The sequence below is a fragment of the Desmodus rotundus genome, chromosome 11, assembly GCF_022682495.2.
Source record: "Desmodus rotundus isolate HL8 chromosome 11, HLdesRot8A.1, whole genome shotgun sequence".
Lineage (NCBI taxonomy): Eukaryota > Metazoa > Chordata > Mammalia > Chiroptera > Phyllostomidae > Desmodus > Desmodus rotundus.
This window is the reverse complement of record NC_071397.1, coordinates 1,842,918-1,868,447: the sequence shown is the minus strand read 5'-3', so window position 1 is coordinate 1,868,447 and position 25,530 is coordinate 1,842,918. Positions and strand designations below refer to the sequence as shown.

At 55.0% G+C, this 25,530-nt stretch overlaps 5 protein-coding genes and 1 non-coding gene across 15 annotated transcripts; 2 read left to right on the top strand and 4 right to left on the bottom strand.

Annotated features, from left to right (window-relative positions):
* The first annotated feature begins 398 nt into the window (after positions 1 to 398).
* On the top strand, positions 399 to 7,442 carry RGL2 (ral guanine nucleotide dissociation stimulator like 2). 9 transcript variants are annotated; one of them, XR_008425583.1, is made up of 18 exons: positions 399 to 530; positions 740 to 933; positions 2,193 to 2,276; positions 2,522 to 2,700; positions 2,831 to 2,881; positions 2,968 to 3,265; positions 3,508 to 3,759; positions 3,844 to 3,947; positions 4,040 to 4,124; positions 4,203 to 4,271; positions 4,466 to 4,540; positions 5,075 to 5,143; positions 5,265 to 5,386; positions 5,482 to 5,577; positions 5,659 to 5,770; positions 5,879 to 6,192; positions 6,546 to 6,660; positions 6,777 to 6,799. XR_008425583.1 is itself a non-coding variant. In XM_024557635.3 (18 exons), exons 2-18 carry the CDS (start codon positions 775 to 777, stop codon positions 6,986 to 6,988), a joined length of 2,337 nt encoding a protein of 778 aa, XP_024413403.1. In that variant the 5' UTR covers positions 399 to 530; positions 740 to 774; the 3' UTR covers positions 6,989 to 7,442. The 9 variants fall into 9 exon arrangements, 8 of the variants coding, with proteins under 8 accessions (XP_024413403.1, XP_053770081.1, XP_053770084.1 ...); XM_024557635.3 differs by having other exon boundaries at positions 5,111 to 5,143; positions 5,879 to 6,169; positions 6,777 to 7,442; XM_053914106.1 differs by having other exon boundaries at positions 5,879 to 6,169; positions 6,777 to 7,442.
* Positions 7,443 to 8,353: 911 nt separating this feature from the next.
* Positions 8,354 to 9,796, bottom strand: PFDN6 (prefoldin subunit 6). The gene is made up of 5 exons (XM_024557883.4): positions 9,573 to 9,796; positions 9,279 to 9,426; positions 8,992 to 9,062; positions 8,789 to 8,913; positions 8,354 to 8,576 (listed from the first exon to the last, which is right to left on the bottom strand). The coding sequence occupies exons 2-5, from the start codon at positions 9,340 to 9,342 to the stop codon at positions 8,447 to 8,449; spliced, it is 390 nt and encodes a 129-aa protein (XP_024413651.1). The 5' UTR covers positions 9,343 to 9,426; positions 9,573 to 9,796; the 3' UTR covers positions 8,354 to 8,446.
* A 133-nt stretch (positions 9,797 to 9,929) lies between these two features.
* On the top strand, positions 9,930 to 17,613 carry WDR46 (WD repeat domain 46). The gene is made up of 15 exons (XM_024557969.4): positions 9,930 to 10,087; positions 10,184 to 10,396; positions 10,507 to 10,587; positions 10,721 to 10,833; positions 10,943 to 11,030; positions 11,150 to 11,211; positions 11,453 to 11,557; positions 11,662 to 11,812; positions 11,924 to 12,059; positions 12,251 to 12,350; positions 15,977 to 16,290; positions 16,440 to 16,534; positions 16,669 to 16,764; positions 16,899 to 17,012; positions 17,122 to 17,613. The coding sequence occupies exons 1-15, from the start codon at positions 10,019 to 10,021 to the stop codon at positions 17,221 to 17,223; spliced, it is 1,839 nt and encodes a 612-aa protein (XP_024413737.1). The 5' UTR covers positions 9,930 to 10,018; the 3' UTR covers positions 17,224 to 17,613.
* Positions 13,175 to 13,279, bottom strand: LOC112302504 (U6 spliceosomal RNA). The gene has a single exon (XR_002974561.2). It is a non-coding gene; the product is annotated as a U6 spliceosomal RNA (small nuclear RNA).
* A 223-nt stretch (positions 17,614 to 17,836) lies between the features above and the next one.
* B3GALT4 (beta-1,3-galactosyltransferase 4) lies at positions 17,837 to 19,838 on the bottom strand. 2 transcript variants are annotated; one of them, XM_053914120.1, is made up of 2 exons: positions 19,822 to 19,838; positions 17,837 to 19,266 (listed from the first exon to the last, which is right to left on the bottom strand). In XM_053914120.1, the coding sequence occupies exon 2, from the start codon at positions 19,241 to 19,243 to the stop codon at positions 18,110 to 18,112; it is 1,134 nt and encodes a 377-aa protein (XP_053770095.1). In that variant the 5' UTR covers positions 19,244 to 19,266; positions 19,822 to 19,838; the 3' UTR covers positions 17,837 to 18,109. The 2 variants fall into 2 exon arrangements, with proteins under 2 accessions (XP_053770095.1, XP_024413691.1); XM_024557923.3 differs by lacking the exon at positions 19,822 to 19,838 and adding an exon at positions 19,452 to 19,528.
* Positions 19,839 to 20,119: 281 nt separating this feature from the next.
* On the bottom strand, positions 20,120 to 25,529 carry RPS18 (ribosomal protein S18). The gene is made up of 6 exons (XM_024557976.3): positions 25,409 to 25,529; positions 24,832 to 24,930; positions 20,761 to 20,847; positions 20,577 to 20,678; positions 20,373 to 20,464; positions 20,120 to 20,236 (listed from the first exon to the last, which is right to left on the bottom strand). The coding sequence occupies exons 1-6, from the start codon at positions 25,409 to 25,411 to the stop codon at positions 20,161 to 20,163; spliced, it is 459 nt and encodes a 152-aa protein (XP_024413744.1). The 5' UTR covers positions 25,412 to 25,529; the 3' UTR covers positions 20,120 to 20,160.
* Position 25,530: the final 1 nt, after the last annotated feature.

The following is a 25,530-nucleotide window of genomic DNA, read 5'->3' as shown; positions in this document are numbered from 1 at the left end:
GGGCTCTCCGGAAGACCCGGAGTAGATTCGGGCCAAGACACGCGTGGGTGGGCAGTATAACCCCGCGGGGTGGAGTAACTGGGTCTCACCCGCCTAAAACGCGTCCCGCGGGAGTTTTAATCTTATCCGGGGAGGGGAATGTCAGATTCTGCTCCGGCTCCTCCCCAGGGCTGGAGACTACACTATACTCATCCAGTGAGGGCGACACGGGTTCCAGGATCCCAGAGTCGGAGGTGGGGCTGGGCGGGGGAAGGGGGGGCGCAGGACGGCGGAGCTGGGGCCCCGGGCTCCTGGACGTCCAGCGCTCCTCTAGTCCGCGGCCCTGACTCCTGTCCTCACTTCCTTCCCTTTTTGGCTCCTGCACTCAGAGCGGACGGACGTAGGGGGGAGCGGAAAGGGCGGGAGGGCCGGGAGCCTGGAGGGGGGAGTACAGGGGCGTCCGAAAAGCCGGGGAGGGGACTCGGCTGGGGGCCGGAGACCGACGGAGACAGCGGCCCGGGACCTGCGCTGCCCCCACCCCTCCCGAGCAGGTCAGAGCCAGAGCACCTTGTGACCCTGCCTGTTCCCGTACTCGTGACCCCCTCCACCCCCAGATGCACCAGGGCCCTGCACCCCTGTGTTGCCCCATCCCTAGCCTCCCAGAAGGACGCCCATCGGATCACCTGGACACCCACCCGCCTCTTCCCCCGCTCCCCAGCACCCACCAGACCCCATCGGTCTCCCTCCTGTCTCTCCCCAGGCGCTCCATGGCCCAATTCCGCTGACTCCCCGGCCATGCTCCCGCGGCCCCTGCGGCTGCTTTGGGACACGAGTCCCCCCGGGGCAGTGGTGCTGAGCAGCTTCAGGAGCCGAGACCCCGAAGAGGGTGGGAGCCCAAGTGGCCGAAGCGTGGGCGAGGGGCAGGAGGAAGAGGAGGAGGAGGGAGAAGGCGAGGTGAGATGCGGGTGATGGGAGGTTGGGGGTTGTATTTCGGAGACTCCACCTTTCTCTCCGTGTCTGTGTCCCTGAATTTCTTCCTCCCTGCATCATTTATTTCCGCCCCTCATGCTGGTGTCCGCCTGTCCCCAGCTGCCGGGAGCCCCGGCATTTCTGTGGTTCTCCGAGGCAGTGTGACTGAGGGCCTCGCCGCGCTGTTACTGCCAGGAGCGCCGGGCCGGTTGTCCTGCGGGACTCTGGCCCTCTACGCCTACGCTACCTAGAGTGTGCCAGCCTCTCTGGCTGTGCCGTCGCGGTCCCTGTCTCCCTCGTTGGTTTTGTTTGGCGGGGAGGGGTTTGTTTCCACAGTAACCGGCTCCTCTGACTCTGGGATTGGGGAGGGAACCCTTCGATTTCTTGACCCCTCCCGCCCTCCCTCCCGGCGCTGGGTGGAGGCGGGAAGCCAAGGTTCTTGGATCTTGGAGGGACTATCCCAGGCTGAGCTGGGGGTGGTCACTTGCTTTCCTCCGGGACTAATACTGGTGACCAGGAGCAGAATTTGGGGATTCAGGAGGGACCAGAAGTTGGATTTGGGACCCCGAGGTCCAGAGGCTGGGTGAGGGCAGAGTGACTGGCAGGGCTAGTTTTTCGGGATTGGTTGGGGGAGGGCCTGGGGCCACGTGACTCTCAAGAGTCTACCACACCCCCCGCCCCCCGTCGTCCCCACTTCCCCTTCTCCTTTCTGTACTGGGATAGGAGCCGCCACCTTGCGGGGGACGGGGGGTTCCCTGGGGATCAGGGGAAAGAGGGCTAAGGGAGAAAGGGAACTCTTGGGGCTTGGCCGGTTCCTCGGGGAAGGGCGGGGCACACGGCTGTGCCTGTGACTGAGGTTTCAGCTTCTCAAGGTCTCTGCCTCTGGTTTTCTGTCGCTCTCCGTTCCCCCTCCTACTCTTTGCACTTTGCTTCTCTGCTAGGTTAGGGTGCGGCTCTGGGGGGAAGGGGCTACGGTGGTCTCCAGGATCAGGGTTCCTGCATTCTACCCCCCATCGCCCCCTCACTGCAACCCCCTCGACTCCAACAAGCTCTGAAGTGTTTTGGGTGGGGCTGTCTGGGCCTCAGCGGGGGAGACCTGGGGTCACCAGCCCCCCGGGCCCCTCGTACTCGCTGGTACTGTCCCCTGCCGCCACAGGTTAGGGGCACCGAGGACCTGGGGGTGAGGGCCGGGGCAATGGGAGGTGGTGTGGACCTGTCTGACCTTCCCTTCCTTGCTCCTGCAGGCCCCTGTGTGTGTCTGGGATGAGGAGGAGGATGGTGCCACCTTTACTGTCACGAGCCGCCAGTACCAGCCTCTTGATCCCTTGGTGAGATCATAACTTTGGCTTCTCAGCTTTGACCCATCATGGGCAGAATGGCCAACTTTCTGGCCTGAGTGCTAAGCTACAGGTCTGAGAATCCGAGCTCTGCTGTGTGGCTTTGGTCAAGTCTTTTGCCCTCTCTGAATATTAATACAGTGATCCTGGGTCATCTCCTGAGTCTGGGGTTTCCCCCAGAGATCTAAGGGCAGAGCTGAAGAAAGGGGCAGTGACTGGCCCTCTGTCTCCCCCAGGCCCCGACACCTCCCCCACGTTTGTTCCGAAGGCTTCGAGCTGGCACTCTGGAGGCTCTGGTCAGACACCTGCTGGATGTCCGGACATCAGAGGCTGATGTGACCTTCACAGCAACCTTCCTGGCCACCCACCGGGCCTTCACCTCCACACCTGCTCTGCTAGGGCTTATGGTTGACAGGTCAGGTTCATAAGGGACCGCAGGTCATAGAGGTATCTGGACTTTCTGGAGCCACAATATCCTATGAAAGTAGTTAAAGCCACTGGGGGTTTGGCAGTAATGGACAGACAGAGTCACGTTCCCTCCCCAGGCTGGAAGCCCTTGAATCCCATCCTACTGAAGACCTAGAGAGAACAAAAGGGTGAGTGACTCCTGATTCTTAACCTCAGGGTCCCCTCTGCGCATCCTGTAGCTTGACATCTGACCCCTGGCTGATCCTCCTCCCAGGGTAGCCATCTCTGTGCTTTCAACCTGGCTGGCCTCTCACCCTGAGGATTTTGGCTCTGAGGTCAAGGGTCAGCTTGACCGGCTTGAGAGCTTCTTGCTTCGGACAGGGTATGCAGCAGGGGAGGGTGTTGGGGGGTGCAGAGCTGACTTCATCTGCAACCTCCGGTCCCGGGTGGACCCCCAGACCCCCGACCTTCCTAAGTCCCTGGCCCTCCCTGGCGATCCCCCTGCTGACCCCACGGATGTCCTGGTGTTCCTCGCTGACCACTTGGCCGAACAGCTGACCCTGCTAGATGCGGTGAGACCCTGACCTGTGATCCCCATGTCCCTTGCCCCCTTCCCCTGACTCCAGGCCCTTTCCTTGCTTCCAGCCCTCCTCCTCTGTCCACCCAGTTTGACTTTTCCCTGTTTCCCTTTCGTTGTTACCCTTCAAGTTCTGTGCCCCTCTGGTTCCTTTGCCACCTGCGATACTCACACCCTTAGTATTGGAAGGCTGACTCTCTTGACTATGAACTGTAACCTCTGATCTCTGTTCCACAGGAGCTGTTTCTTAATCTCGTTCCCTCTCAGTGCCTGGGGGGCCTGTGGGGTCACAGAGACCGGCCGGGACATTCCCACCTCTGCGCATCTGTGCGAGCCACTGTCTCGCAGTTCAACAAGGTGGCAGGGGCAGTGGTCAGCTCTGTGCTGGGGGCTACCTCAACTGGAGAGGAGCCCGGGGAGGTGACCATACGGCCGCTCCGTCCGCCCCAGAGGGCCCGGCTTCTGGAGAAGTGGATCCGAGTGGCAGAGGTAAGAGAGAGGACTGGCCCTGTTTGGGCACCATGGTGTAGAGAGAGGTCCCACAGCTGTGGCCTTCCTCTGTGACCCCCACAGGAGTGCCGACTACTCCGAAACTTCTCTTCAGTTTATGCTGTGGTGTCGGCCCTGCAGTCCAGCCCCATCCACAGGCTTCGGGCAGCCTGGGGGGAAGCAGCCAGGTGGGGAGGACGGGGCACTGGGTTGAGGTGAGGACTGGGAGAGCGGTGCTGAGCCAGGCCCCTCCTCAGACCTGCTGCTTCCTATCCCCCAGGGACAGCCTCAGGATCTTCTCCAGCCTCTGCCAGATTTTCTCTGAGGAGGACAACTATTCCCAGAGCCGGGGGCTGCTCCTTCGGGTGAGGCCCTGCTCCCGGCATTCCTGGCCATCCCTGCCCGCCCTCCCACCCCATGTCTCCTTGTTCTGTCACCCCCAGGAGGTGAAGGCACAGCCGTCTCTGGAGCCAAACTCTAAGAAGGCCCCAAAGTCTGGCTCCCGGGATGGGGTGAGTGCCTGGTGGGGGGTTGGTTTGTGGAGGAGTAAGGAGTGTGTGGTGGGACCAGTCTGAGGGACAGGAAAGGGAGGCACAGCAAGGTGAGGACAGTTCGCTTTGTCCTCTAAGGCCGTGGGGTAGGAAAGTGCAAGGCTGGAGAGCCCTCAGGTCAGCGGCAGGGGTATCTGACTGATCTCTGACCTCAGGGTGTGGTCCCATACCTTGGCACCTTCTTGAAGGACCTGGTGATGCTGGATGCGGCATCCAAGGATGAGCTGAAGGTCAGTGGTGTGTGTGTTCAGAGAGATGATGGAACAAGTGGCCTCAGGGGCAGGCAGGCCTTCCAGGAAGGGGCTGCAGGCGTGAGCACTGAGGTCCCCCCAGGGCTCCAGCCCGAGTGCCAGCGTTCTGGTTCTGTTGGTTCGGCAGGTTGCTCACCCTTCTTGGGCCTTAGTGATCTGTAAATGGGAAACTAGTGACAGAGTCTCCATCCATCTGCTAGGAAAGTTAAGTTAATTTTTGGTGAGTGCTTAGAACATATCTGACATTTAAGCGTATACAGAGTTTGTTAAGTAAATGAACACTGGGACTTAAGGAAAGTTCCTAATCCTCTTTGAGCCCTGATTTTTCTCTTCTGTAAAGTGAACACAATTTCTACCTGAGATACTCAGTTTAGAGGGTAAGGTAGGCTGCTTAGGGAGTGATAGATGGGCAGAGGGAGGGGTGGAGGAGTCAGAGGCGGGGGGCAAATGTGTGTGGTTGGATGTGGAAATGCCTGTGTTTGGGAGGGGGCACAGTCTCTTTCTCTCTGGAAGGGTTGGGACTCTCACCCCACCCCCTTATCCTTGCAGAATGGATACATCAATTTTGACAAGCGGAGGAAGGTGAGGGGAGCGCTCTGGGCTGGGTGCTAGACATTCCTATTCCCAGGAAAGAGGAGGGGGAGAGGAAAAGTCCCCGAGGGTTCTTAAGGTTGGCTCCCATAGTCTGAGAGTCCCTTCCTAGGAGTTTGCTGTCCTCTCTGAGCTGCGGCGGCTTCAGAACGAATGTCGTGGCTATGACCTCCGACCCGACCCTGACATCCAGCAATGGTTACAGGGGCTCCGGCCACTGACAGAAGCCCAGAGGTGACTGGCTGGGGGAGGTTGGGACTTCAGGGCTTGAGCAGAGTGTGGGGATTGGTGTGCCACATCCTGACCTCTGCCATTGCCCTTCTCCCCAGCCATCGAGTGTCCTGTGAGGTGGAGCCGCCTGGTACCAGTGACCCTCCCGCCCCTCGAGTGCTTCGGCCAACACTGGTCGTCTCACAGTGGACAGAGTGAGGGAGTCAGCGGTTGGGGGGCAGTCTCTTGGGGATTTGCCTTCTTCCTCTGACCCTCCCAATCTTCTGCCACTCCAGGGTTCTGGGCTCTGTTGGGGGTCCCTCCCCCCTTGTCTCCTGGGACCGGTCTAGTGTTGGGGGAGACGAGGTTCCTGGAACCCCCGCTCCTCTGTTGACCCGGCTGGCCCAGGTGAGCTGTGCTCCTGACCTCTGATCTCAGCACTAACCCTGACTCTGTGAATATTTCTTCCTTGACCTCCCTGCCTTCACACCAGTACCCCATGTTGCTTGTCCCCAGCACATGAAGTGGCCGTCTGTGTCATCTCTGGACTCCGCCTTGGAGGGCACTCCATCCCTGCCCAGTCCAGCTGGCCCCAGCCACCTCTCCCCGCCAGCATCCTCCCCTAGGCCTTCTCGAGGTCACCGCCGCTCAGCCTCCTGTGGTTCCCCACTTAGTGGGGGTGCGGAAGGGGCCTCCAGGGGGACTGCAACCGGGGGAGGGGGGTCTGGGCCAGGGGCTTCCGATTGTCGAATCATCAGAGTCCAGATGGAGCTGGGGGAAGACGGCAGTGTCTACAAGAGCATCTTGGTGAGGGAGCCATGGGCTGGGAGGTGGGTTGAAGGATGTTGACTTGTGGGGCTATAGATGAGACTAATTTAATTTTGACCTTTGGTTTTAGTGGCCAGATTTTCTTATTAGCCGTTGCACCTTGAGCTTTTGGTGGCCTTCTTAGATATTCAGAACGAACAGCTGTTTTCCCCACAGGGCTGCAGCCCTGTCTCACGTGGCACTGTGTGGGTTGGCCTGTGGACAGGGAGCCACCACATAGGGTTTTCCTGTTCACTCTAAAGTATTGGACACGGGCAGCCTTTTTTGGTTGGAGATCAGTGTCTGGGGTTGGAAGGATGGGAAGCAGAGGTCATTCTGGCCAATTTATTGCTCTTTTGGTCTCCTATCCTGCCAGGTGACAAGCCAGGACAAAGCTCCAAGTGTCATCAGTCGTGTCCTTAAGAAAAACAATCGTGATTCTGCAGTGGCTTCAGAGTATGAGCTAGTGCAGCTGCTACCAGGGGAGCGAGGTCAGAGGCAGACTGGGGGAGGCAGTGGTGCCCACCAGTGGGAATACTCCTATACCTAGGTGGTTGCAGGGGGAACGACTTTATTTGTGCTTGACACCCCATCTCTGAACCCACAGAGCTGAGCATCCCACCCTCGGCCAATGTCTTCTATGCTATGGACAGAGCCTCGCATGATTTCCTTCTGCGGCAGCGGCGAAGGCCCTCTGCTGCTACACCAGGCCACACCAGTGGCCCCTCCGCCTCAGGAACTCCCCCGAGCGAGGGAGGAGGAGGTTCCTTTCCCAGGATCAAGGCTACAGGGAGGAAGATTGCCCGGGCACTGTTCTAGAGGGAGCTCTCTTGGCTCACATAGCTCTCGGTGACTATATCAGATGTGGGTAGCCCTGCTGAACAGTAGCAGTTACATTGCATTGGGAAGAAACCCAGAGAGGTGGCTGACCATCCTGGGGCAGTGAAGTGCCACTGGTTTATCAGACAGTCAAGAGGGCCTGCCCTGTGGAATCTAGTAATCTTGGTAACCAAGTTGGATATCCGTGTATAGCTCCCCACTTTCCAGGAATGCAGCACATGGCTAGTGCTAGAAAAAGGGGTCTGATTCCTGGCCACATCCTTGCATGCCGAGGACCAAGGAAAAGGCCACGAGTATGGGGAGAAGAAATACCTAGAGGCGCTGAGCTCCAGGAGGAGAGGATGGCAAGAAGTAGGTTCTAGTAGGAATTTATTTTCCTATTCTGGGGGTTCCTGTCACTGTGACACTAAAATAAACCAAAACACTACCTGAATCTACGCCTACCCGCGCAGTGTGTGTGGACCAGCCACTGGGAGTGGGGGTGGGGGTGGGGGCTGTCTGACACTTAGATGCCATGGAACACAAAGAGGCAACGCTTTCCATCCCCATGAAGATCTGAAAGTGAGGTGTGGCTGAAAAATGCTTTCCTCAGAATTTAAAAAGAGAGGTTTCATTTTCAGAGAGAGGGAAAGAAACATCCCTTTCTCGTGTGTGAGAAACACGGATTGTCTCCCTCACGCCCCCAGCTGGGCCCTGGCTTGCAACCCGGGCATGTGCGCTGTGACGCAGACCTGCGCACGAGGACACCGAACCCCTGAGCCCTGTCAGTCGGGCTCCTCAGGGTGGTTTACTCCTCCCTAGCAACCTCTCTCACTGGTTCCTTTATTTGCTCTTAAATTTTTCTCGTTAGTTGTCACCCATGTCAAGGACCCAAATAAAGTGATCTGTACAAAGAACTCTCCTGGCTATAAATTTGTAAAGAACAATTTTAGGACAAAGAAATGGAGGAACTTTGTGGACAAGGTACGAACTGGGAGGACTCATGTCCTGTGTTAGGATTTTAAGTCAGTCCAAGCTACATTCATACAATTCTAGGGACAGAGAAAAGAACTAAGGTGCCAAGGCTATTCGGAGGTAACAAGAAACCATAGCACAAATGGTCACCACCTTTCATCCTGGGGTCTCAAGTTAGAGAACTGTGAGTTTTTAAACAGATCTTCCCAGCAATCGTTGAATTGTAAATGACCTGATGTTTCTTATAGGGGAATGCCAAGAAACAGGTTTGAGATATTTCAGATTTTAGTCTCAGGATGGACTGTTGTGTCAGATTTCAGTTGCAAGAATTTGAACCTGAGGTAACGGGGGGCCAGGGGAAAGGATGGAGACAATTATGACAGAAGTGGCTGGTCAGAAAACAGCCAGGTATTTTCACATTTTATTAGCTACACTATAGACCCTAGAGCCGCCTGGTGTCCCTCCCTCCCCCCAGCCATGGGGTCAGGCCTTCCCCGGAGCCCCTGCCTTCGCCGCCTGGGCGCGCTGGAACTCCTGCTGCAGCAGAGCAAGGGTCTCCCTCTGTTGCTCTGACTGCTGCTCCAGGTCCCGGAGCTGGGATTCGTATCTCTTACTGAGAAGAGGCAGAAAAGCACATAAGAAACTAATGAGACTTACTGAGGATGTTGAAAGCAGGGAAGATTGGGGGACAATAAAGTTTAAAAAAAAGATCAGTGGACAACTTGAGATGGCGGGGAGGCAGGGGAGAGGTGCTCTACAATGGTTCCTCAACATCGCTACTCTGGCGCGGCCAGGCACGTCACAGGGTGCGGGAGGAAGACTCACATTTCAGCTGTGATGTAGTCCAGTCTCTTCCCCACCGTGGCCCGAGCCTCCCCCAGGTCCTGTTTGACCAGCACAGGACCCAGAAGTTTAAAGACCACGTTGGACCCATCCAGCAGGGCCAGTTCCTGATGAGGGGGTGGAACACCTATGGTCAGAATCCTTGCCAGTACTGGTCCCCGTCGCCCCACAAATCCCAGTCTCACCTCCTTCACGATATTATTTTCTGTTAGCTGTGCTTCAAGCTTCTGCCGCCCTGACATAGATTTACTCAAGTCTAGGGGGAAGGGAGTGTGGGTGAGAGGAAAGACTCGATTAGAGACATCAGACGTGGTACCCGACCCCCACAATCCTGAGTCGTCAAAAAATGGAGCTGAGGAAGTGGACAAGGATGGGGCGGCGGGTCAGGGAGTAGGGAAAATATGATTTTGCTATGGCTTTGCGTTTGCAGAGACAGAAGGGGTTGGGGAGAGGCTACACCCACCCTGCTTACCCTTCTGTAGCTGTTGATATTTCTCCACTTCTCCTTGTAGCTTCTTCTGGATCAGCTCGGCCATGGTGGAGCCGAAAGTGTGCGGGAGCGGGAAGGGGGCGCTGGGTCTGGCGCTCTGGAAGGTACCCGAGACCCCCGATGGTCTGGCCTGCGGAAATGACAGCACTCTAGGGAGGCAGCCTCTCGGGCTGCCGCTAGCTTCTCCCCGTCCGGACGTCGACGCGACCTAGGCCGTGGGGGCTGGCGGTTTAAACAGGACCCCAAGCCTCTCAACCAAAACCTGGCCCTACTCACGTTCTCTCTCCAGTATTCAGAAACCCGGAAGTAAACACAGAATGGTGGGAAAAGACTGTGCCGGAGGCTACCCTCTAATGCATTTCGGGAGTTGTAGTTCAGAAGCGTTTAATACGCGGTGTTCTGCGTAAAAAGCAAACAACAACAAAAAAAAAAACGTTGAAGGTGTTGGGCAAGAGCGGGAAACCAAGATGTATAAAGAAACTGTACGGGTTCCTGGGACCTGGTTCCCGACTTGTCTTTATTTCGTTATTCCTACCAGGAGGGCGGAGCCACGGTCCACCTCGCCCCGCAAGGGCGAGCGCGGCCTCACGCAAAACGGCGACCCAAGGCGTCACACCTCCGGCGGCGCTGATTGGCTGAGGGATTGAGGACTTCCGGCAGCCCGGGTCCGACGCCGTACGCTGAGACGAGTTTGCACGTGCGTCGTCTTCAGGGCGCGCTAGATGGAGACTCCCCCCAAACCAGGCAAGGATGTCCCTCCCAAGAAAGACAAACTTCAGACCAAGAAGAAGGTAGAGATCTTCCTAGGGTGGAAGGGAAGTGTTCAGCTGTGGGGTCGGAGGGGCGGGCACGGATGGTGGAGCATCAGGGCGCCTTATCTGCCATAGAAACCGCGGCGATACTGGGAGGAAGAGATCACCCCGACCGCTGCTGGAGCCTCTCCAGGGCCCCCTCGTAACAAGAAGAGGAATCGAGAGCTCCTCCCTCAGAAGACAAAAAACACTCGCACCCCAAAGAGGTCTCGCATATCCAAGAAGCCCCAGTTCCTGAATAAACCCCGAGAACGGAGTAATCCGAAGCCTCAGGGGAGCTTGTCCGGGGTGAGCAGGGGGCCTGATAGGGTGGCGGGGCAAGTTCCCTAGTGCTTTGAGGGTGCGAAGGTTGGGGTCAATCCAAGCCCGTCAACGAATTGCCTACTCCCCTGCCCTAGGCCCAGGACCCATTCCCGGGCCCCGCCCCCGTCCCTGTGGAGGCGGCTCAGAAGTTCCGTCGTATTGACAAATCCAAAAAGGTGAGGACCAGCCCGAGAGAGGGGTTGCAAGCAGGGAGTGTCGGGATGGTCTAGATGGAGGTGGGTCCAGGTGGCTCTTCTGTGGCCCCACACAGCCTGGTTCTTCCACTCCTTTCCACCATCCATGTTACAGCTACCACATTCTAAGTCCAAAACCCGAAGCCGGCTTGAGGTGGCTGAAGCTGAGGAAGAGGAAGTAAGTGTTAAAGCTGCGCGTTCTGAGCTGCTGCTTGCCGAGGAACCTGGGTGAGTGGCCTTTCCAGCCCCTACTTTATAGGACTACCCTTTCTCATTTCATTGTCGATACACTCACTTCACTAGGAAACTTTACTGCAGCCCCAACACTCACTTGCAGGTTTTTGGAAGGTGAGGATGGGGAAGACACAGCAAAGATAAGCCAGGCTGACATTGCGGAGGCTGTGGACATCGCAAGTGCGGCCAAGGTGAGCCTGAGGATGGCAGAGGGGCCAGGCAAGAAGGCAGGGGGGGCTAAGAGGGGATTACTGATGCGAGCCAATTATTGTCATTTCTTAACTCTTTTTTAAACTCTTTCCTTTCCCAGCACTTTGACTTGAACTTGTGGCAGTTTGGACCCTACAGACTGAATTACTCTCAGACTGGGAGGTAAGGTTGAATTCCAGTGATACTTGAACTGGGATGTGGTCATGTGTCCTTAACCACTTTGGCCATACTGGCGTGTGTTTGGGTCATTGATGCAGGGAGTGTCCGGAGATTTGCTTACACGTTGGGGTGAGCACGTATGGAGATACTTCTCTCAGGAGAGAAGGGGCTGGCTTTTGCAGACCTCAGATGGTCTGAGGGTGTTCCCCGCGTTGACACTCTACTTGTTCCCCACCTCCAACAGGCACTTGGCTTTCGGAGGGCGCCGGGGTCATGTGGCCGCCCTGGACTGGGTGACAAAGAGGCTCATGTGCGAGATCAATGTCATGGAGGCGGTGCGGGACATCCGGTCAGTGGCCTCTCTGTCAGTGGTCAGTGGGAGTGAGACAGCCCGTCCCTCACTGAATGACGGTTGTCACCCCCTTACCCACTGAGCCACTCCTCTTCTCCCAGGTTTCTGCATTCAGAGGCACTGCTTGCTGTTGCTCAGAACCGCTGGCTTCACATCTATGACAACCAGGGAATTGAACTCCACTGCATCCGTCGCTGTGACCGTGTCACACGGCTTGATTTCCTGCCTTTCCACTTCCTCCTGGCCGCGTCTGTGAGTGGCCTTGCAGCGCAGAGAGTGGGTGGCAGCCCCTGAAAAGACCGCTCCTCTGGGACCCCAGTAAAGGGAGAACAGGGCACTCAGGACTTCCTCTCTCTCTCACAGTCAGAGACGGGGTTTCTGACCTACCTGGATGTGTCAGTGGGGAAGATTGTGGCAGCTCTGAACGCTCGGGCTGGCCGGCTCGATGTCATGACCCAGAACCCTTACAATGCCGTCATCCATCTCGGACACAGCAATGGTTGGTCCCTGGCTGTGCTTTGACTCTAAACCGTCCGAACTGGCCTTTCTTCTACGTTTGCACTTCATGAGTCTCTTAAAGTTGCCCTTTTACCTTTCTCTCTTGGCTCCTCTTGGTCTTGAGTCCCCATCTTTCCGTAGTTTAATATCTTTGGTGCTTGTTAGCAACTTCAGCTCTTCTCTGACCTCTAGGTACTGTGTCCTTATGGAGTCCAGCCATGAAGGAGCCATTGGCAAAGATTCTCTGTCACCGTGGTGGGGTCCGGGCAGTGGCAGTAGATTCTACAGGCACGTAAGTCAGTTGTTTGGGCATGAGGTGCTGGGGGTCACAGCTGGGCAAAAAGCACAGATTCCGTAGTCACGCTGCCTGGGTTTAAATCCTGGTGCCACACTGATAAGCCAGGTGGGTGTGGGCACGTCGCATGACCTGTGCGCCGCACTTGTCTTAACCTGGGATGATGTGTGAGTGTCTAGGGCAGGGGTCAGCAAACTTTTTCTTTTTCTATAAAGAGCCACACAGTAAATATTTCAGGCTTTGCTGGCCAAGAGGCAAAATCAAGGATGTTATGTAAATGCTTAATAAAAGAGAACGTTATCACACATTTTTAAGCAATGGAATTCAAAACATATGACGAATATAATAGTTTTCAAATACAGGCCTACTACTGGGAAGAATTGGATTCCTCTTTTTGAGGATATTTTGCTTAATTGATATTCAAAGTTAGTGTTTCAAAATATAGTTAGAAAAAATAAAGTACAGCTGTTAATACAATGAAAAAAACAGCTTGTGTTCCAAGTCTTCAAACCTGACTGCCAGTGTTTACCTGTTAGTGCTGATCTGTGGAGGTTCTACATACTTTATCTTTGAAAACATCTCTGACGCAGGCAGGTAACGAGATGGGTGGCCTTTGAGGTGCTTGGAGCGCGGGCGGGTTACCGCTGTGTGACCGCGCCTCCAGCGTCAGTGTGAGGCGACCATGCCCAGCACCGTGTTGGTCTTGGCCATTCTGCTGTGCGGCACAGAAGCAGTGAGTGGATGTGGTTGTGTTCCAGTAAAACTGTGTTTGTGTACACGATTTCATATACGTTCCTAAGCTCGAAATGTCCTTTTTTTAAAAAAACATGGAATGCTTCACGAGCTTGCGCGTCATCCTTGTATAGGGGCTGTGCTAACCTCTGTATCCTTCCAACTTTCAGTGCATGTGCTGCTGAAGTAAGCACTCAAAATATTCTTCTTTTGGTTTTTTTCCAACCACTTAAAAACGTAAAAACCATTCTGAGCTTGTGGACATTACAGAAATAGGCAGTGGGCCAGATTTGCTTGGCCACGGTTTGCCAACACCTGGGCTTAGCTCCTAAAGCTGTTGTAGATATTTAGCGAGGTGCCCAGTGAATAGGGAAGAGCACTGGCCTTTGTCATCGTCATTAAAAATGATTGTTCTCTGCGGGTCTGGCTGGTGATGTGGGGTGGGGTGGTGGGTCTGCTTTGAATTTCTGTTCTTCCTGAGAGAGTGCCTGCATTTCACAGCTCTGATTTGTATGTATGTCTGTGTCTGGTGGACAGTTTTTCATACCAATTCTTGTGTGTTCTCTTAATCCCTTCCATTCATCAGGCCTTCACTGGGCACCTGCTGTGGACTGGGCTCTGTGCGAAGGTTCTGGGGTATAAGGATGAATTGGTTCGTTTCACTGTCTTTACGAAAACAGGTGGCAGTAGTTTACAGGAGTGATTGGTTGGGGTAGGGGTGGGATGGCATTGTCTCGTCTCACTTGTCTTCTGTCACCCAAACAACGTGTCGTGCATCACTGGATCCGACACCCCACTCCCAGGACTCCTCCTTGCTCCTTTTCTGCCACATTTTCCTGTCACACACAATTTGACTTCTTTGACACCTCGAGCTGGCTGCACAGCCCCATGTTTCTTAGCCATTAGGAATCTCAGGAATCAAAACCACTGTTTACTGAGTGCTTTCTGGGTGCCCAGGTTCTGCTGTTCATGACCTCCTGTGAAGTCCTGATTGCCTGTCCCCTCAAGGCCCCTCCGAGGTCTGTTTCTCTTCCTCCTGCTGTCTCAGTGGGCACGTGTGGTGCTCACAGCCAGGCGCCAGCTTCCAGTTTTTCCTCCTGCCTTGTTCTGCAGGGTGTTGCCAGAATCACCTTTCCCACAAGTTGCTTTCCTCCTCTTACACTGATGCTCAGGATTCTACATTAAGTATAAACTACATGACTTTATTTTTAAGTTGTTTTAAAGGGAAAAGCCTAGAGGCCACCAAGGTATGAAAGCCTTCCAGAGCCTCAGACCCCTCAGACTCCTGGAGTTGTGTCTTTGGGGGCAAGTGATTGGTTCCGCCCTTTGACTCCATAGCAGGGCCTGCTTGGCTCTAGGAGAGTGAAGAGGCCTGCCCTGGTGCTTCTGGGCCGCTGGACCTGAGCTACAGTGTGCCTTCCCGGGGCTGCCTGGGTCAGTTGCTCCTGTTCCCTGGGGCTGATCAGCCAGTTTACTGAGGTTTGGTCAACACTTTGATGCTAAACTGCTCTGGTCTTTGATCTTAGGTTCAGCCGTGCTTCTCCCTGGTCCTCCTCAGGAGCACCTCAGACAGGCCACAGGGGCTCCAGAGATGAGGCTTACTGTCTTCCTGAAGAGGCTTTCTGGAAGCTTGCATTAGGATTGGATTCTCAAAGCTGAACTATCCGTGACAAGTTTAGTAGTGTGGTGCACAGGTGCCCATTAGGCCAGTGGGCTGGTATTTGCGCAGGGGTCCCAAAGGTTCGTGAGGAGCCAGCATGTGCCCCGGGGTTGTCGGTCACTGAAGGGTGTGACCCTGTGACCTAGGAACCCTCAGTGACCCCTGGTTTGCACCAACGGCCCTTTGGTGGGGTTGGGGCCCTGACTGTCTTGTTGGGACAAGTGTCCGGCTGGGCCTGTTCGGCCCATCACAGGGCATGCCTTTGCTCTTAGGGACTCCTCAGTGCCTTCCTCCTGGGCGTACAGCCACAGCTAAAAGGAGGGTTCTTGGCCCTTTGGCAAACATACATCTCCTGGCCTGGCTGGTTCCTTTTCGGCCTCCCTCCCTGAGGGACAACTTGAACATAGGTAGAACTCCAACCTCTGAAAATAAACAAGTTATGCAGTGCTGGATTCCTTGAGAAGCTCTGGTCAGCACCCCTGCCCTCCCTCCTTCAGGGAAAGAGAGGGTGAGGTAGGGCCGTCTAGCACTTGACTTCATTACCTCCCGAGGTTTTCTCAGGTTTGTGCAGTCTTCAGTTGTGGCTTGTTACTGGCTGAGGGCACTGGTGGGGCACTGGGACCTCAGTCTGACTCGAAAGAACCCCTGCACCTTGTTCCCTCCTCATCCTCCTGGCTGTGTTTCCCGCTGATCCTGAAAATAAACCTTTGCCTCCGTCTCACCAGCTCCTCTCTGATCATTCGTTTGTATCTGCTGTATCTGTTTCTTGTGTTCTCTTGAGTTACTGGGATTGGCCTACACCCCAGGTGTCCCAGGCAGTCCTCCCTGACCACCGCAGTTGGTCCTTCTGGACCCTTCCCTTCGCTGAGCTGCCGTGCTGCCCGTCTGCTGTGGGACCTCACGGTTAGGTAGACACTGTCGTGTGCATCCTCCCTTTGGTTCACATCTTGAGTGGGTTAGAGGGCTAAAGAAAAAGGCCTGCCTTGAATTCTAGCTCAACCCCCCACCCTGATTTCCTTCCTGAGCTTCAGCTTCTTCACCTGTGAGAGGGAAAGAAAAATAGTGCAAGAGTTGTGTGACGCATAACCAAGAGGCTGTCTGGAGTGTCTGGTGTGATGGTCGTGGTCACTGTCAGTCCTTTTCTCCCCAGCCGGACTTGGTGCCCAGACTTGGCCACGGGCCTCCTCAGGAACACCTTACTTAGATTAACTGATCCCCCTTCTTCCACCAGGTACATGGCCACCTCTGGCCTGGACCACCAGCTGAAAATCTTTGACTTGCGAGGGGCATACCGGCCTCTGAGTGCTCGGACCCTGCCCCAGGGAGCGGGGCACCTGGCCTTCTCCCAGTGGGGACTGCTGGCTGCAGGAATGGGTGACGTGGTCAACATATGGGCAGGGCAGGGCCGGGGCGGCCCACCCTCCCTGGAGAAGCCTTACCTCACTCACCGGCTCTCAGGCCACGTGCATGGCCTTCAGTTCTGCCCCTTCGAAGATGTGCTGGGGGTGGGGCACACTGGAGGCGTTACCAGCATGCTGGTCCCTGGTGAGTGGGCCCGGGGCTGGGGCCTAAAGCGAATGGACGCTGGATGGATGTTTGAGTGGGCCTGAGCCAGCCAGGAGCAAGGGGCTTGGTCAGGCTGGAGTGCTGATCCGGGTTCCTATTTATGGCTCCAAGTTCTTCCCTCTCTCCAGGGGCTGCTGAGCCCAACTTTGATGGCCTGGAGAACAACCCATACAGGAGCCGGAAGCAGCGGCAGGAGTGGGAAGTGAAGGCCCTTCTGGAGAAGGTGAGGAATTGGGGGTGGGGAAAGCTCCTATGCTGGGGGTCTTCAGAAGAGTGGGATTTAGCAGTCTCCCTGGCTTCAGTCCCTCTTTGGGGTCACCCACCTTACTCATTCCTGTCCCTCTCTGACATCTCCAGGTACCTGCAGAGCTCATTTGTCTGGACCCACGAGCCCTGGCAGAGGTTGATGTCATCTCTTTAGAGCAGGAAAAGAAGGAACGGATAGAGAGGCTGGTGAGGAGCAGAGCCCTGAGTACTCAGGCACACCCTCTACAACCGTGTCCCCAGAAGTGTGGCCCAGCAGGTGGATGCTGCCACAGTTCCCGTCTCTAAGCCATTACAGACTTCACTCCCGTCCCCTCCCCCAGGGCTACGACCCAGAGTCCAAGGCTCCCTTCCAGCCAAAGCCAAAGAAGAAGGGCCGAAGCTCCACGGCAAATTTGATGAAGAGGAAGAGGAAGGTCATGGAGGAAGAACACAGGGTAAAGGAGCATTTGGGGGGTGGGCCAAGCCTCCCATGGACCCTGCTTGTTTATGCCTTTGACCTTGCTGGCCTACCACTTCTCACTTTGCCTGTCTCCCCATCCCCAGGACAAAGTCCGGCAGAGCATTGAGCAGCAGTCACTGAAGCAAGAAAAGGTGGCTAAGCCCGTGGGGGGCCGGCCATCTGCCCTGGACAGATTTGTGCGCTGAGCCAGGCTCCAGGGTGGCCTGAGAACAACGATCTCTCCCCAAGAGCATCCGTGGGGGAATGCCCTGTTTCTTGGGATAAGGAGGGGGACAGGTGCCCCTTCCCCAGCTGGGAGTGAACAACTGGCCCGTGGGCTGGGCTGGTATTAGAGGAAGGGGCCCTGGCTGGTGTGGCTCAGTGGATTGAATGCCTGCCTGTGAACAATAGGGCTGGGGATTTGATTCCCAGTCAGGGTACATGTGTGGGTTGTGGGCCAGGTCCCCAGTAAGGGGTATGTGGGAGGCAACCACACATTGATGTTTCTCTCTCTCTTTCTCATCTCCCCTTGTCTAAAAATAAATTTAAAAGAGGAAGGGGAGCTTTTTGAATAAATGTGTCTGGATTGTTCTGTGGCCCTGCCCCCTGCCTTTGCCTAGACTGGGCCTCCAAGGTATCATGGTGTTCTGCCTCTACCCCCACCCCATGTCTTGTGGTCACTATGGCCTTACCTTTGCTCTTTAGGGACCTTTCTCCTAGAGGCTGTCCCCTCTTCCCCATGCCTCTGGAGATATGCTTCCCATCAGCAGGGCCTAGCATCCTCCAGGCTCCCCAGGTTTGTGTGCTGGGGCTCCTGGTGAGGACCACACTGCACTTGAGGTAGAGAGACAGGTTTAATTATTAGGGGGCTTGTGCCCTCTCCTGCCAAGGATGTTTTATTCTCCAGATGGTTATATTTGAAGCTGGCAGGCCTGGTCCCAGGTTTGCCCTATATCCTCGGTCTTCAGCAACAGACTGAGCATCTGGCGTAGGGGAACTGTTCAGTTGTAGCCAGTTGCCGTGGGCCTGGGAGGAGGGCTGTGGGGGTGCTGGCTGGACTCGGCTCCTCATTCCCACAGACCCCAGATGTCCTCAGCTGTAAAGCCAGGCTATTACCCGACACCGCAGAATGCCCAAGACTCCCTGGAGCCAGGAGCAGAAGGGTGCAGTCCTGTCCCCATCAGAGCCACCCACCAGCTTCCAGGCTTCCTGCATCTTCCAGGGGTCCAACCTGTGGGATGTCAGCAGGAATTTCCCATAGCAGCACCGGTCCAGGGGGTAGTGGGTGGCACCAGCCAGCCTGACACAGTGGGTTGGGGTGAGGCCTCCTCGCCGAGCACTTATCCCTACAAAGACGTCCTCCAGCGGCAGAGGAGGTGACCGGCTGGCCACTTTGAGGATGAGCTGCACAGCGGAAGCGGACAGCACATACCCTGTGCCTGAGGCATAGGGTGGAAAGGGGCCCCAGGTGGGAGGCCACTGCTCCTCTGAGAGCTGGTGCTTGCCCCCTGGTCTGCGAGAGGGATGCACCCGCCAGTGCACACGGCCCAGGTACAAGAGAGGCACGAGCTGGCTCCCCAAAGTGGGGCTGTCTCCTTCCCACTCCTCATCTCCAACCTCGGCCTCTCTGCCCCTCTCCCATCGCTCCCAACGGCCCCCTCGCCGGACCAGCTCCGATACCAGTTCCGGGACGTTGACAAACACATCATCATCGGTCTTGAGGATGTAGCGGGCCATGGGGCAGTGTTTGTAGGCCCAGTTCAGCCCGCTGAGGGTCTTGAGGGTAAGGTTGCGGTAGGAGTCCTGGAAGGCCGCCTGTAAGATGTCTCCCTGGGCTGCAGACTCCCGTGCCAGGTCGTTCTCATGGGAGCCCCAGGTGGGACGTGGCTCTCCCAGAAGAAAAAGAGTCTGCACCCTGAGCCCGCGGACCTCGCGCTGCCCGCCCCACGAGGCCCGAATGGCGTTTCTTTGGTTCAGGTTCTCCGGGGCCGTACACACCAGGATAAGCAGGAAAGGAGGGGAGCCAGGGCCACGACAGGCGTCCTCGTTGGGGATCAAGAGGCGGGGCAAAGCCAGAGGTGGCCCTGGCGATGCTGGTGCTGGGAGCAGGGAGGCTAGCGAGAGGCTCAGCAGCTCCTCCCCGAGGCCTGAAGGACCGAAGAGGGTCCAGACAATCACCAGCAGCAGAGCGACAAGGAGAAGGCGCCGGAAGAGGCTGAGGCGCATGGTGTGGCGCAGTCAGAGGGAACCTGGGAGGAAAGATGGAGGGCAGCTGGAGGGCGTAGAGCGCAGCTCCCAGCAGCCTGGGTCCCTAACCGACCACGCCTAGGATGGAGCCAGCAGAGCATGCGGGCAGTACTAGCCCCGGAAGGTGCCAAGAGGCAGACACGGGAGATGGCGTGGGGGAACACAGCAACAGCAGTGGGGAAGTTACCTTGTCGCAGCCCCGCGACTCTGAAACCCGGCTCCATGGCGCGCGCGGCATCAGTGGCTCCCCCCGCCCACCCCTGGCAGCCCCGCCCCTTTCCCAGGAAGGGGGTGGTACTGCGCATTCTCAGAACACCAGCCGGAAGCTGACCCCCCCACCCCCTACCCCCGGCAGTGGGGCCTCCAGGGACAGGGGAGGAATTTAATTGGATCATTGTGCCTCGCTGCAGAGGCCTTCCTCCCCAACAGCATGTGCATCTCTGGGCGTGCAGCCTTTCCATCCTGATTCTACTTCCAAGAAATCTGCACCCCACCCCCAACTTGCCGAAGTCTCTTACATCCTTTAGAAACCCAGGGTGGCCAAAACTCGCACTCACCAGAGCTGCAACTAGGCTAAACTACCTGCACGTGCCACACCACTCCACACCCAAGCCCCAGGAAGAACTGGCTGGGCTCCTCCTTAAGGCTGAGTGTTTGTTGCCTGCTCCAACTTCCTCATACCTTAGGGGTAGGGGGAGGGAACCAGACCATTGCTTTAACCAAAGCAAAGTACATTATTTGGGCAGCTGGGTGGGAACCTCAGCCAAGAGACTTGGGGAAGCGACCAAGGGTCCTTCAGGAGAGCTGGCATTCCCTATCAGTGTCCTCAGAAGGCAGAAAAATCACAAAGCAAGCCACAGGTGCATAAACTATTTATTAACAGAAGGCCTAGAGATTTATTTCTTCTTGGACACACCCACAGTGCGACCCCGGCGGCCTGTGGTCTTGGTGTGCTGGCCTCGAACACGAAGACTGCAGGTGAGAAAAGAGAAGGGTCACGGTCATACACATTACACAGAAAAGATCTGGGAAAAGAAGACAGAGCACGAGAAATCTCTGGGAGCCTAGGAGCAGGAAGGGAAAGGAGAGCCCCCCCACCCGGACTCACCCCCAGAAGTGGCGCAGCCCTCTGTGGGCCCGAATTTTCTTCAGCCGCTCCAGGTCTTCACGAAGCTTGTTGTCCAGACCGTTGGCCAGGACCTGGATTTGGAACAGAGGGTGAGGGACGTTTGTTGTGCCACCCAGCCCCTACGACCAATTCTATTGTAACTGGATGCCCCGCCTTTTTTTAAGGTCTCATCTCAATACACACCTGGCTGTACTTTCCATCCTTCACATCCTTCTGTCTGTTCAAGAACCAGTCTGGAATCTTGTACTGGCGCGGGTTCTGCATAATGGTGATCACCCGTTCCACCTGGCGGGCAGGACAAGGGTCAGGCCCACCTGGCACCCCTCCGAGGTAGGCCCAGCCCACAACCCCCTTCCCTTGCCCTCACCTCGTCCTCGGTGAGCTCTCCTGCCCTCTTGGTGAGGTCGATGTCTGCCTTCCTCAGCACCACATGAGCATATCTTCGCCCCACACCCTGAGGAGGTTTTGGAATCGGGGTTGAGTTTTTTCTTCCTTTATAGCTCCATTATTCAAGAGCACAAAGGTAGGGCCTGCACTAACCTAGTGCTGTACACTTTCCCAGATGACCTGTACCTCACCTACTTTTCCAGTTAAGAGGTCTAAGCATTAAGCAGAAAGGACAAAAATAGTTTTATTCAAGAGCTGGGCTGGACCAAGAACAGAGGACTTGGGGGTAGATAACCCCTGGGAAGCAGGAACTTTTCATTCAGCGTATCTGCTTGTCGATAAAGACTCTGCAGCAGCGCTCAGGAGCAGAATCTTCTGACTTCTGCATCGTGGAGGACACAGGACCTGGCCGTCAAAGCAGAGAGAGCTTCGAAGCAGCAAAACTAGGGTCTTTTGGTCAACAGATAATCAAAGGGTAGGATTGTCAGTTGCTTGGAACCGCTAAAGATAATTCTTTGGACAAATCACTGCAGCCCCATGGTCAAACTTCAAAAAAAAATTTAATTTATTGATTTGGGAGACAGGGAGAGAGGAAGGGAGAGAGACAGCCACTTGTTGTTCTACTTACTTATGCATTCACTCATTGGTTCTTGCGTGTGCCCTGACCGGGACAGAACTCACAACCACGGCTTAGAGGGTGACGCTCTAGCTAACTAAAGTGTCTGGCCCGGGGCCCTCATAGTCAGTTTTTCAAGATCACAAACTAAACTCTGTCAGTGCCCAGAGATGACCAGGCCCTAGGGAACTTACTGCCCAAATCAAACTTAACCACCCCCAAACCCCTAACAACTATTCCTTACACTGGTGGCATCATGTAAACACCAGCACCGGTACTCATTGCCACCCGAACCATCATTTGGATAGTAAAGGAGGGAGGGTTGGGTCCAATCCCCCCCCATCCCCCCCATGTATTTCCATCCAGAGTCTCAGAATGTGACTTTATTCAGAATCAACCTTTGGAAATACGGTTAGAATGAGGTTACACTGGGTTAAGGACAACCTTAAATCCAATGACTGTGTCCAAAGGGAAGGCCACATGACATCACAACGAAGTCAAGAGGCTGGAGCGACGCAGGTACGAGACAAGAACATTAAGAATCGCTGGTGGCCACCAGAGGACAGAAGAGGCAGGACAGGGTTCCCAGGGCCTTCAGAGGGAGCACGGCCCCGCTGACACCTTCATTCTGGATGTCTGGCCTCCAGAACTGATAGAGTAAGTTTCTGCCGTTTTAAACCAACAAATCTGTGGCAACTTGTTACAACAGCCCAAGGAAATGAAGAGATAACAGTATTTCCTCTCTGGAAGAAAGTGACCCAAGAAATCAACTGACCGGGATGATTCAGAAGAGATTAGGGTCTAAGTTTCTCAAATTTAAATATATGCAGAGGAAATAGTATTTCTGAGCTTTACTTTAAAATATGTGTGGATAGGAAAGGGCATACGTAAAACAATACTTCTGGTTTTAGCCAGATGACACATCCGCAGGGATTATAATTTTCTTCCCTTTACTTTCTTTAAAGATATTTTAATTTATTTTTAGAGAAAAAGAGATGGAGAAAGAGAGAAACTTCAACTCGTTGCCTTCAGTACACACCCTGACCGGGGACTGAACCCACAAACCAGACATGTACCCTAACCGGGAATCAAATCCGCTCAACCAATTGAGCTACACCGGCTAGGGCCTCTTTATTATTTTTATTTTTTACCTTTACATCCATGTGACAGAGAAACATCAATCGGTTGTCTTCCACACACACCTTGACCAGAGACCGAACCCACAACCCAGGAATGTGCCAACCAGGAATTGAACTGGCAACCTTTCAGTTTGTAGGACGATGCCCAACCCACAGAGCCACTCGGGTCAGAGCATGTTCCCTTTACTTTTAAATGTCTAAAACCTTCCATAATTAAGTCTTTAAAAGTTGCCATTAATCTAAGATTTTTGAAAGCTGTTAACTGAGTTTAGGTAATGGCTTGCCAATTTCCTAAGACCCACAGATGCCCCCATTTCTGCCCCAGGATAGCCCCAGCTTTCTCCATCCAAAAGACTACACTACAGGGGACCGACACTTATCTTTGTAGTCCAAGGCCTGTACCATGTAACAGGAAAACTGATACCACTTAATATTACTGTCTGAAAGTATTTATGTAAGTGCCACTCACAGGGACACTGGCATTGTGGCAGGAGGAGAGAAGAGTTCCTTCCAAACGAGGCCAGTGGGTACTTCCCAGTCATTGTAACCAAACCCGGTCTCCCCTCCTTCCGTGTTTCTAAGTAATCCAGACAGCAGTTATCCCTGACTTAGAGGAAGCACAGAAGGACTAGCCGGCTTTAAAGAACACCCGTCAAAGGTCTACAAGTGGACATACAACCACCAGGAAGGGATCAGGGCATAGGACAATCTTGCAGGATCTTCATTACTTCTCAGTACCCTCTTCTGCTTGTGTCGTCTTCCATTCCGTTCTCTTCCCCTCCCCTGGCCAACTAACCTTGCTCCCCCCCCCTTTTTGGCCTGCAACCCAGGCGTGTGCCCTGACTGGGAATCGAACTGGTGACCCTTTGGTTCACAGCCTGCGCTGAATCCACTGTGCTACACCAGCCAGGGCCTTACCACTTCTTTAACGGCATCTTTTGAGGCACTCCTCCCCACACTCTGCCTGCCTTTCCCCCATTCCGGATCCTTAATAAAAGACTACCTTCAAGCTTTCGTTCTCTTACCAGAGGAAGAGCTGGCTGCTTTTACTGGCTCTTCACAAAATTAGCAAAAACCTCACACTTATCTATAGGAATAATCTTTCCCAATGATAAGCAGGACATCAGAATCCCCAAAGATTTGTCGAAATGTTCATTCAGTACCTGTAAATGCTTTGGTTAAATGGTTTTAAGTCGACTACAAAGTTATGACATGGATTTAACTAAAATAATATAAAACCGCCTAATTTTGAAGCAGCAGTTTAACAGAAGCACCCCTTCAACCACGGTCACCTTTCCCCCCTTACCATCTCACTTCAGGCTCGTACCAACCCTCGGAAAAGGCACTACTGTGTTTTACACAACCTTACTAGTTTCCCAGAAGGAAGCACGCGTCTTACATGCAAATTAAGAACAAATACAAGTCGTGCTCCCTGCAGCACAGAACTAAAACCCATGGGAACTCGACGAAGCTTGGATTTAGTTTTGAATTAACGACTCTATACCTGATACCACGCATTTCCTACCACTGCCTGAGCACCCACCACGCACCAGCAGCGGGGGCTGCGGGCGAGGCACGAGGGGGCGCACACACACAGCAGGAAGGCCAGTCATTCGGCCACCGCCACAGCTAATCACACATACTCCAAACAAAAAACCACCACAAAACAAAGGACAGACAAACTTAGGCAGCCCCTCCGGAAGGCCACGAGTTCATTAGGCTGGCGAAGGGAGACAGCCAGGCTCGCACTCACTCACTGATTTTACGCAATAGGCCAAGCACTGGTACCGGCCTCGACTGGAAAGGGACGACGTCGTCCGCCTCTGGCATCCGGGCAAACGGCCTGCTGGTGCCGCAGCGCCACCCTTCTTCACACCTGGGATCGGCGGGCACTTCTACCCGCCCCTCAAGACGCACAACTGCCCGACTCAGGGGACAGACATCGCAGGACGGGCTGCTGTTCCTGATGCACGGAGGGAAGGGGCACAGACCAAACACAGAATCATCTCAAGACGATGGGCTGGGGGTCCAGGAAAATTCTAGCGAGTGCAGGCCGGCCGACGGCCAAACCTACTCCCCACCCCCTGGGCGAAATACCTTGGCTTGACCTGAGGCTGTTCTCTGGGTTTCCTCACTTAGGTTTCGGGGTAAATGTGGCAGGGGGCTCGGGGGGACGACCCAGCAGAGCTGAGGTGACCTGGTGGGGGGTTGTGTTTCCTTGCCCTCGCCTCACTTACAGCTTCGGTCTTTACAACCTGAGCTGTATTTGCATTCTCCACACCTTACCCTACTTTACCTTAATTGCAGTGATGGCAAAGGCTATTTTTCGTCGCCCATCGATATTGGTGTTGAGTACTCGCAAAATGTGCTGGAACTTCTCAGGAATCACTAGAGACTGACAGAGATTGGGGGGGAGAAAGCAGATACTGTGAATTATCATCGTAACCTCAAACAGGAACGTTAACCTGAGTCACACAGGGAGAGGCGATCCCCCTTCAGGCTTTCACAATACGGCAAATTCATTAATTCTGCAGACAGCAGGCACGTTTAGTGCTCGGGCTTAGGAAAAGTGCAGCCTCTGGGAGAGGACCAGTCTCCTGCCCGTTTCCGAAAGTGCACTCTGAGAGGCGGAGGCCGGAGGTCCCCATGCACGCCCAAGCCTTTCCCCGCTTTCGAGGGATCAGGGAATGATTCTTTTTCTGGCCCCATGCCCCAGAAACGGGTGTCTTTAGTCGTTCCTTCCCAGGAGCGCGATCCGAGGTTCCACACAGAGAGCTGCAGGCCCTAAACAGGGTGTTTCCGACTCCCTGATAGCAGACTTTCCCTGCCCCGGTTCCGATGTCGCCGGATCCCCGGACAGACTCGAATCTTACCATGGCTGAAGTGCCGTGTTGGCCTCCTGTGGAAAAGAGAGCGGAAGTTACGAAACAGCCTTATATAGCTAGCAGGCGGAAGAGGCGGGGCTATCTCGGTGCCGAGCTTCCGGAAACACTGG

Bases quoted from the DNA above. Each gene is read 5' to 3' on its own strand.
- WDR46 (XM_024557969.4), top strand. From the start codon at position 10,019: ATGGAGACTCCCCCCAAACCAGGCAAGGATGTCCCTCCCAAGAAAGAC. The intron at 10,397-10,506 runs GTGAGCAGGGGG...CCCCTGCCCTAG, and splicing joins CTCAGGGGAGCTTGTCCGGG to GCCCAGGACCCATTCCCGGG. The intron at 10,834-10,942 runs GTGAGTGGCCTT...ACTCACTTGCAG, and splicing joins CTGCTTGCCGAGGAACCTGG to GTTTTTGGAAGGTGAGGATG.
- PFDN6 (XM_024557883.4), bottom strand. From the start codon at position 9,342: ATGGCCGAGCTGATCCAGAAGAAGCTACAAGGAGAAGTGGAGAAATAT. The intron at 9,063-9,278 runs GTAAGCAGGGTG...CCTTCCCCCTAG, and splicing joins ATATCAACAGCTACAGAAGG to ACTTGAGTAAATCTATGTCA. The intron at 8,577-8,788 runs GTGAGTCTTCCT...GCCTCTTCTCAG, and splicing joins GACTACATCACAGCTGAAAT to TAAGAGATACGAATCCCAGC.
- RGL2 (XM_053914106.1), top strand. From the start codon at position 775: ATGCTCCCGCGGCCCCTGCGGCTGCTTTGGGACACGAGTCCCCCCGGG. The intron at 4,541-5,074 runs GTCAGTGGTGTG...TCTCTCTGGAAG, and splicing joins CATCCAAGGATGAGCTGAAG to GGTTGGGACTCTCACCCCAC. The intron at 5,144-5,264 runs GTGAGGGGAGCG...GTCCCTTCCTAG, and splicing joins ATTTTGACAAGCGGAGGAAG to GAGTTTGCTGTCCTCTCTGA.
- RPS18 (XM_024557976.3), bottom strand. The intron at 20,848-24,831 runs GTAAAGTAGGGT...AAACCTCCTCAG, and splicing joins TTGCCATCACTGCAATTAAG to GGTGTGGGGCGAAGATATGC. The intron at 20,465-20,576 runs GTGTGTATTGAG...TTCCAAATCCAG, and splicing joins AGGATGGAAAGTACAGCCAG to GTCCTGGCCAACGGTCTGGA.
- B3GALT4 (XM_053914120.1), bottom strand. From the start codon at position 19,243: ATGCGCCTCAGCCTCTTCCGGCGCCTTCTCCTTGTCGCTCTGCTGCTG.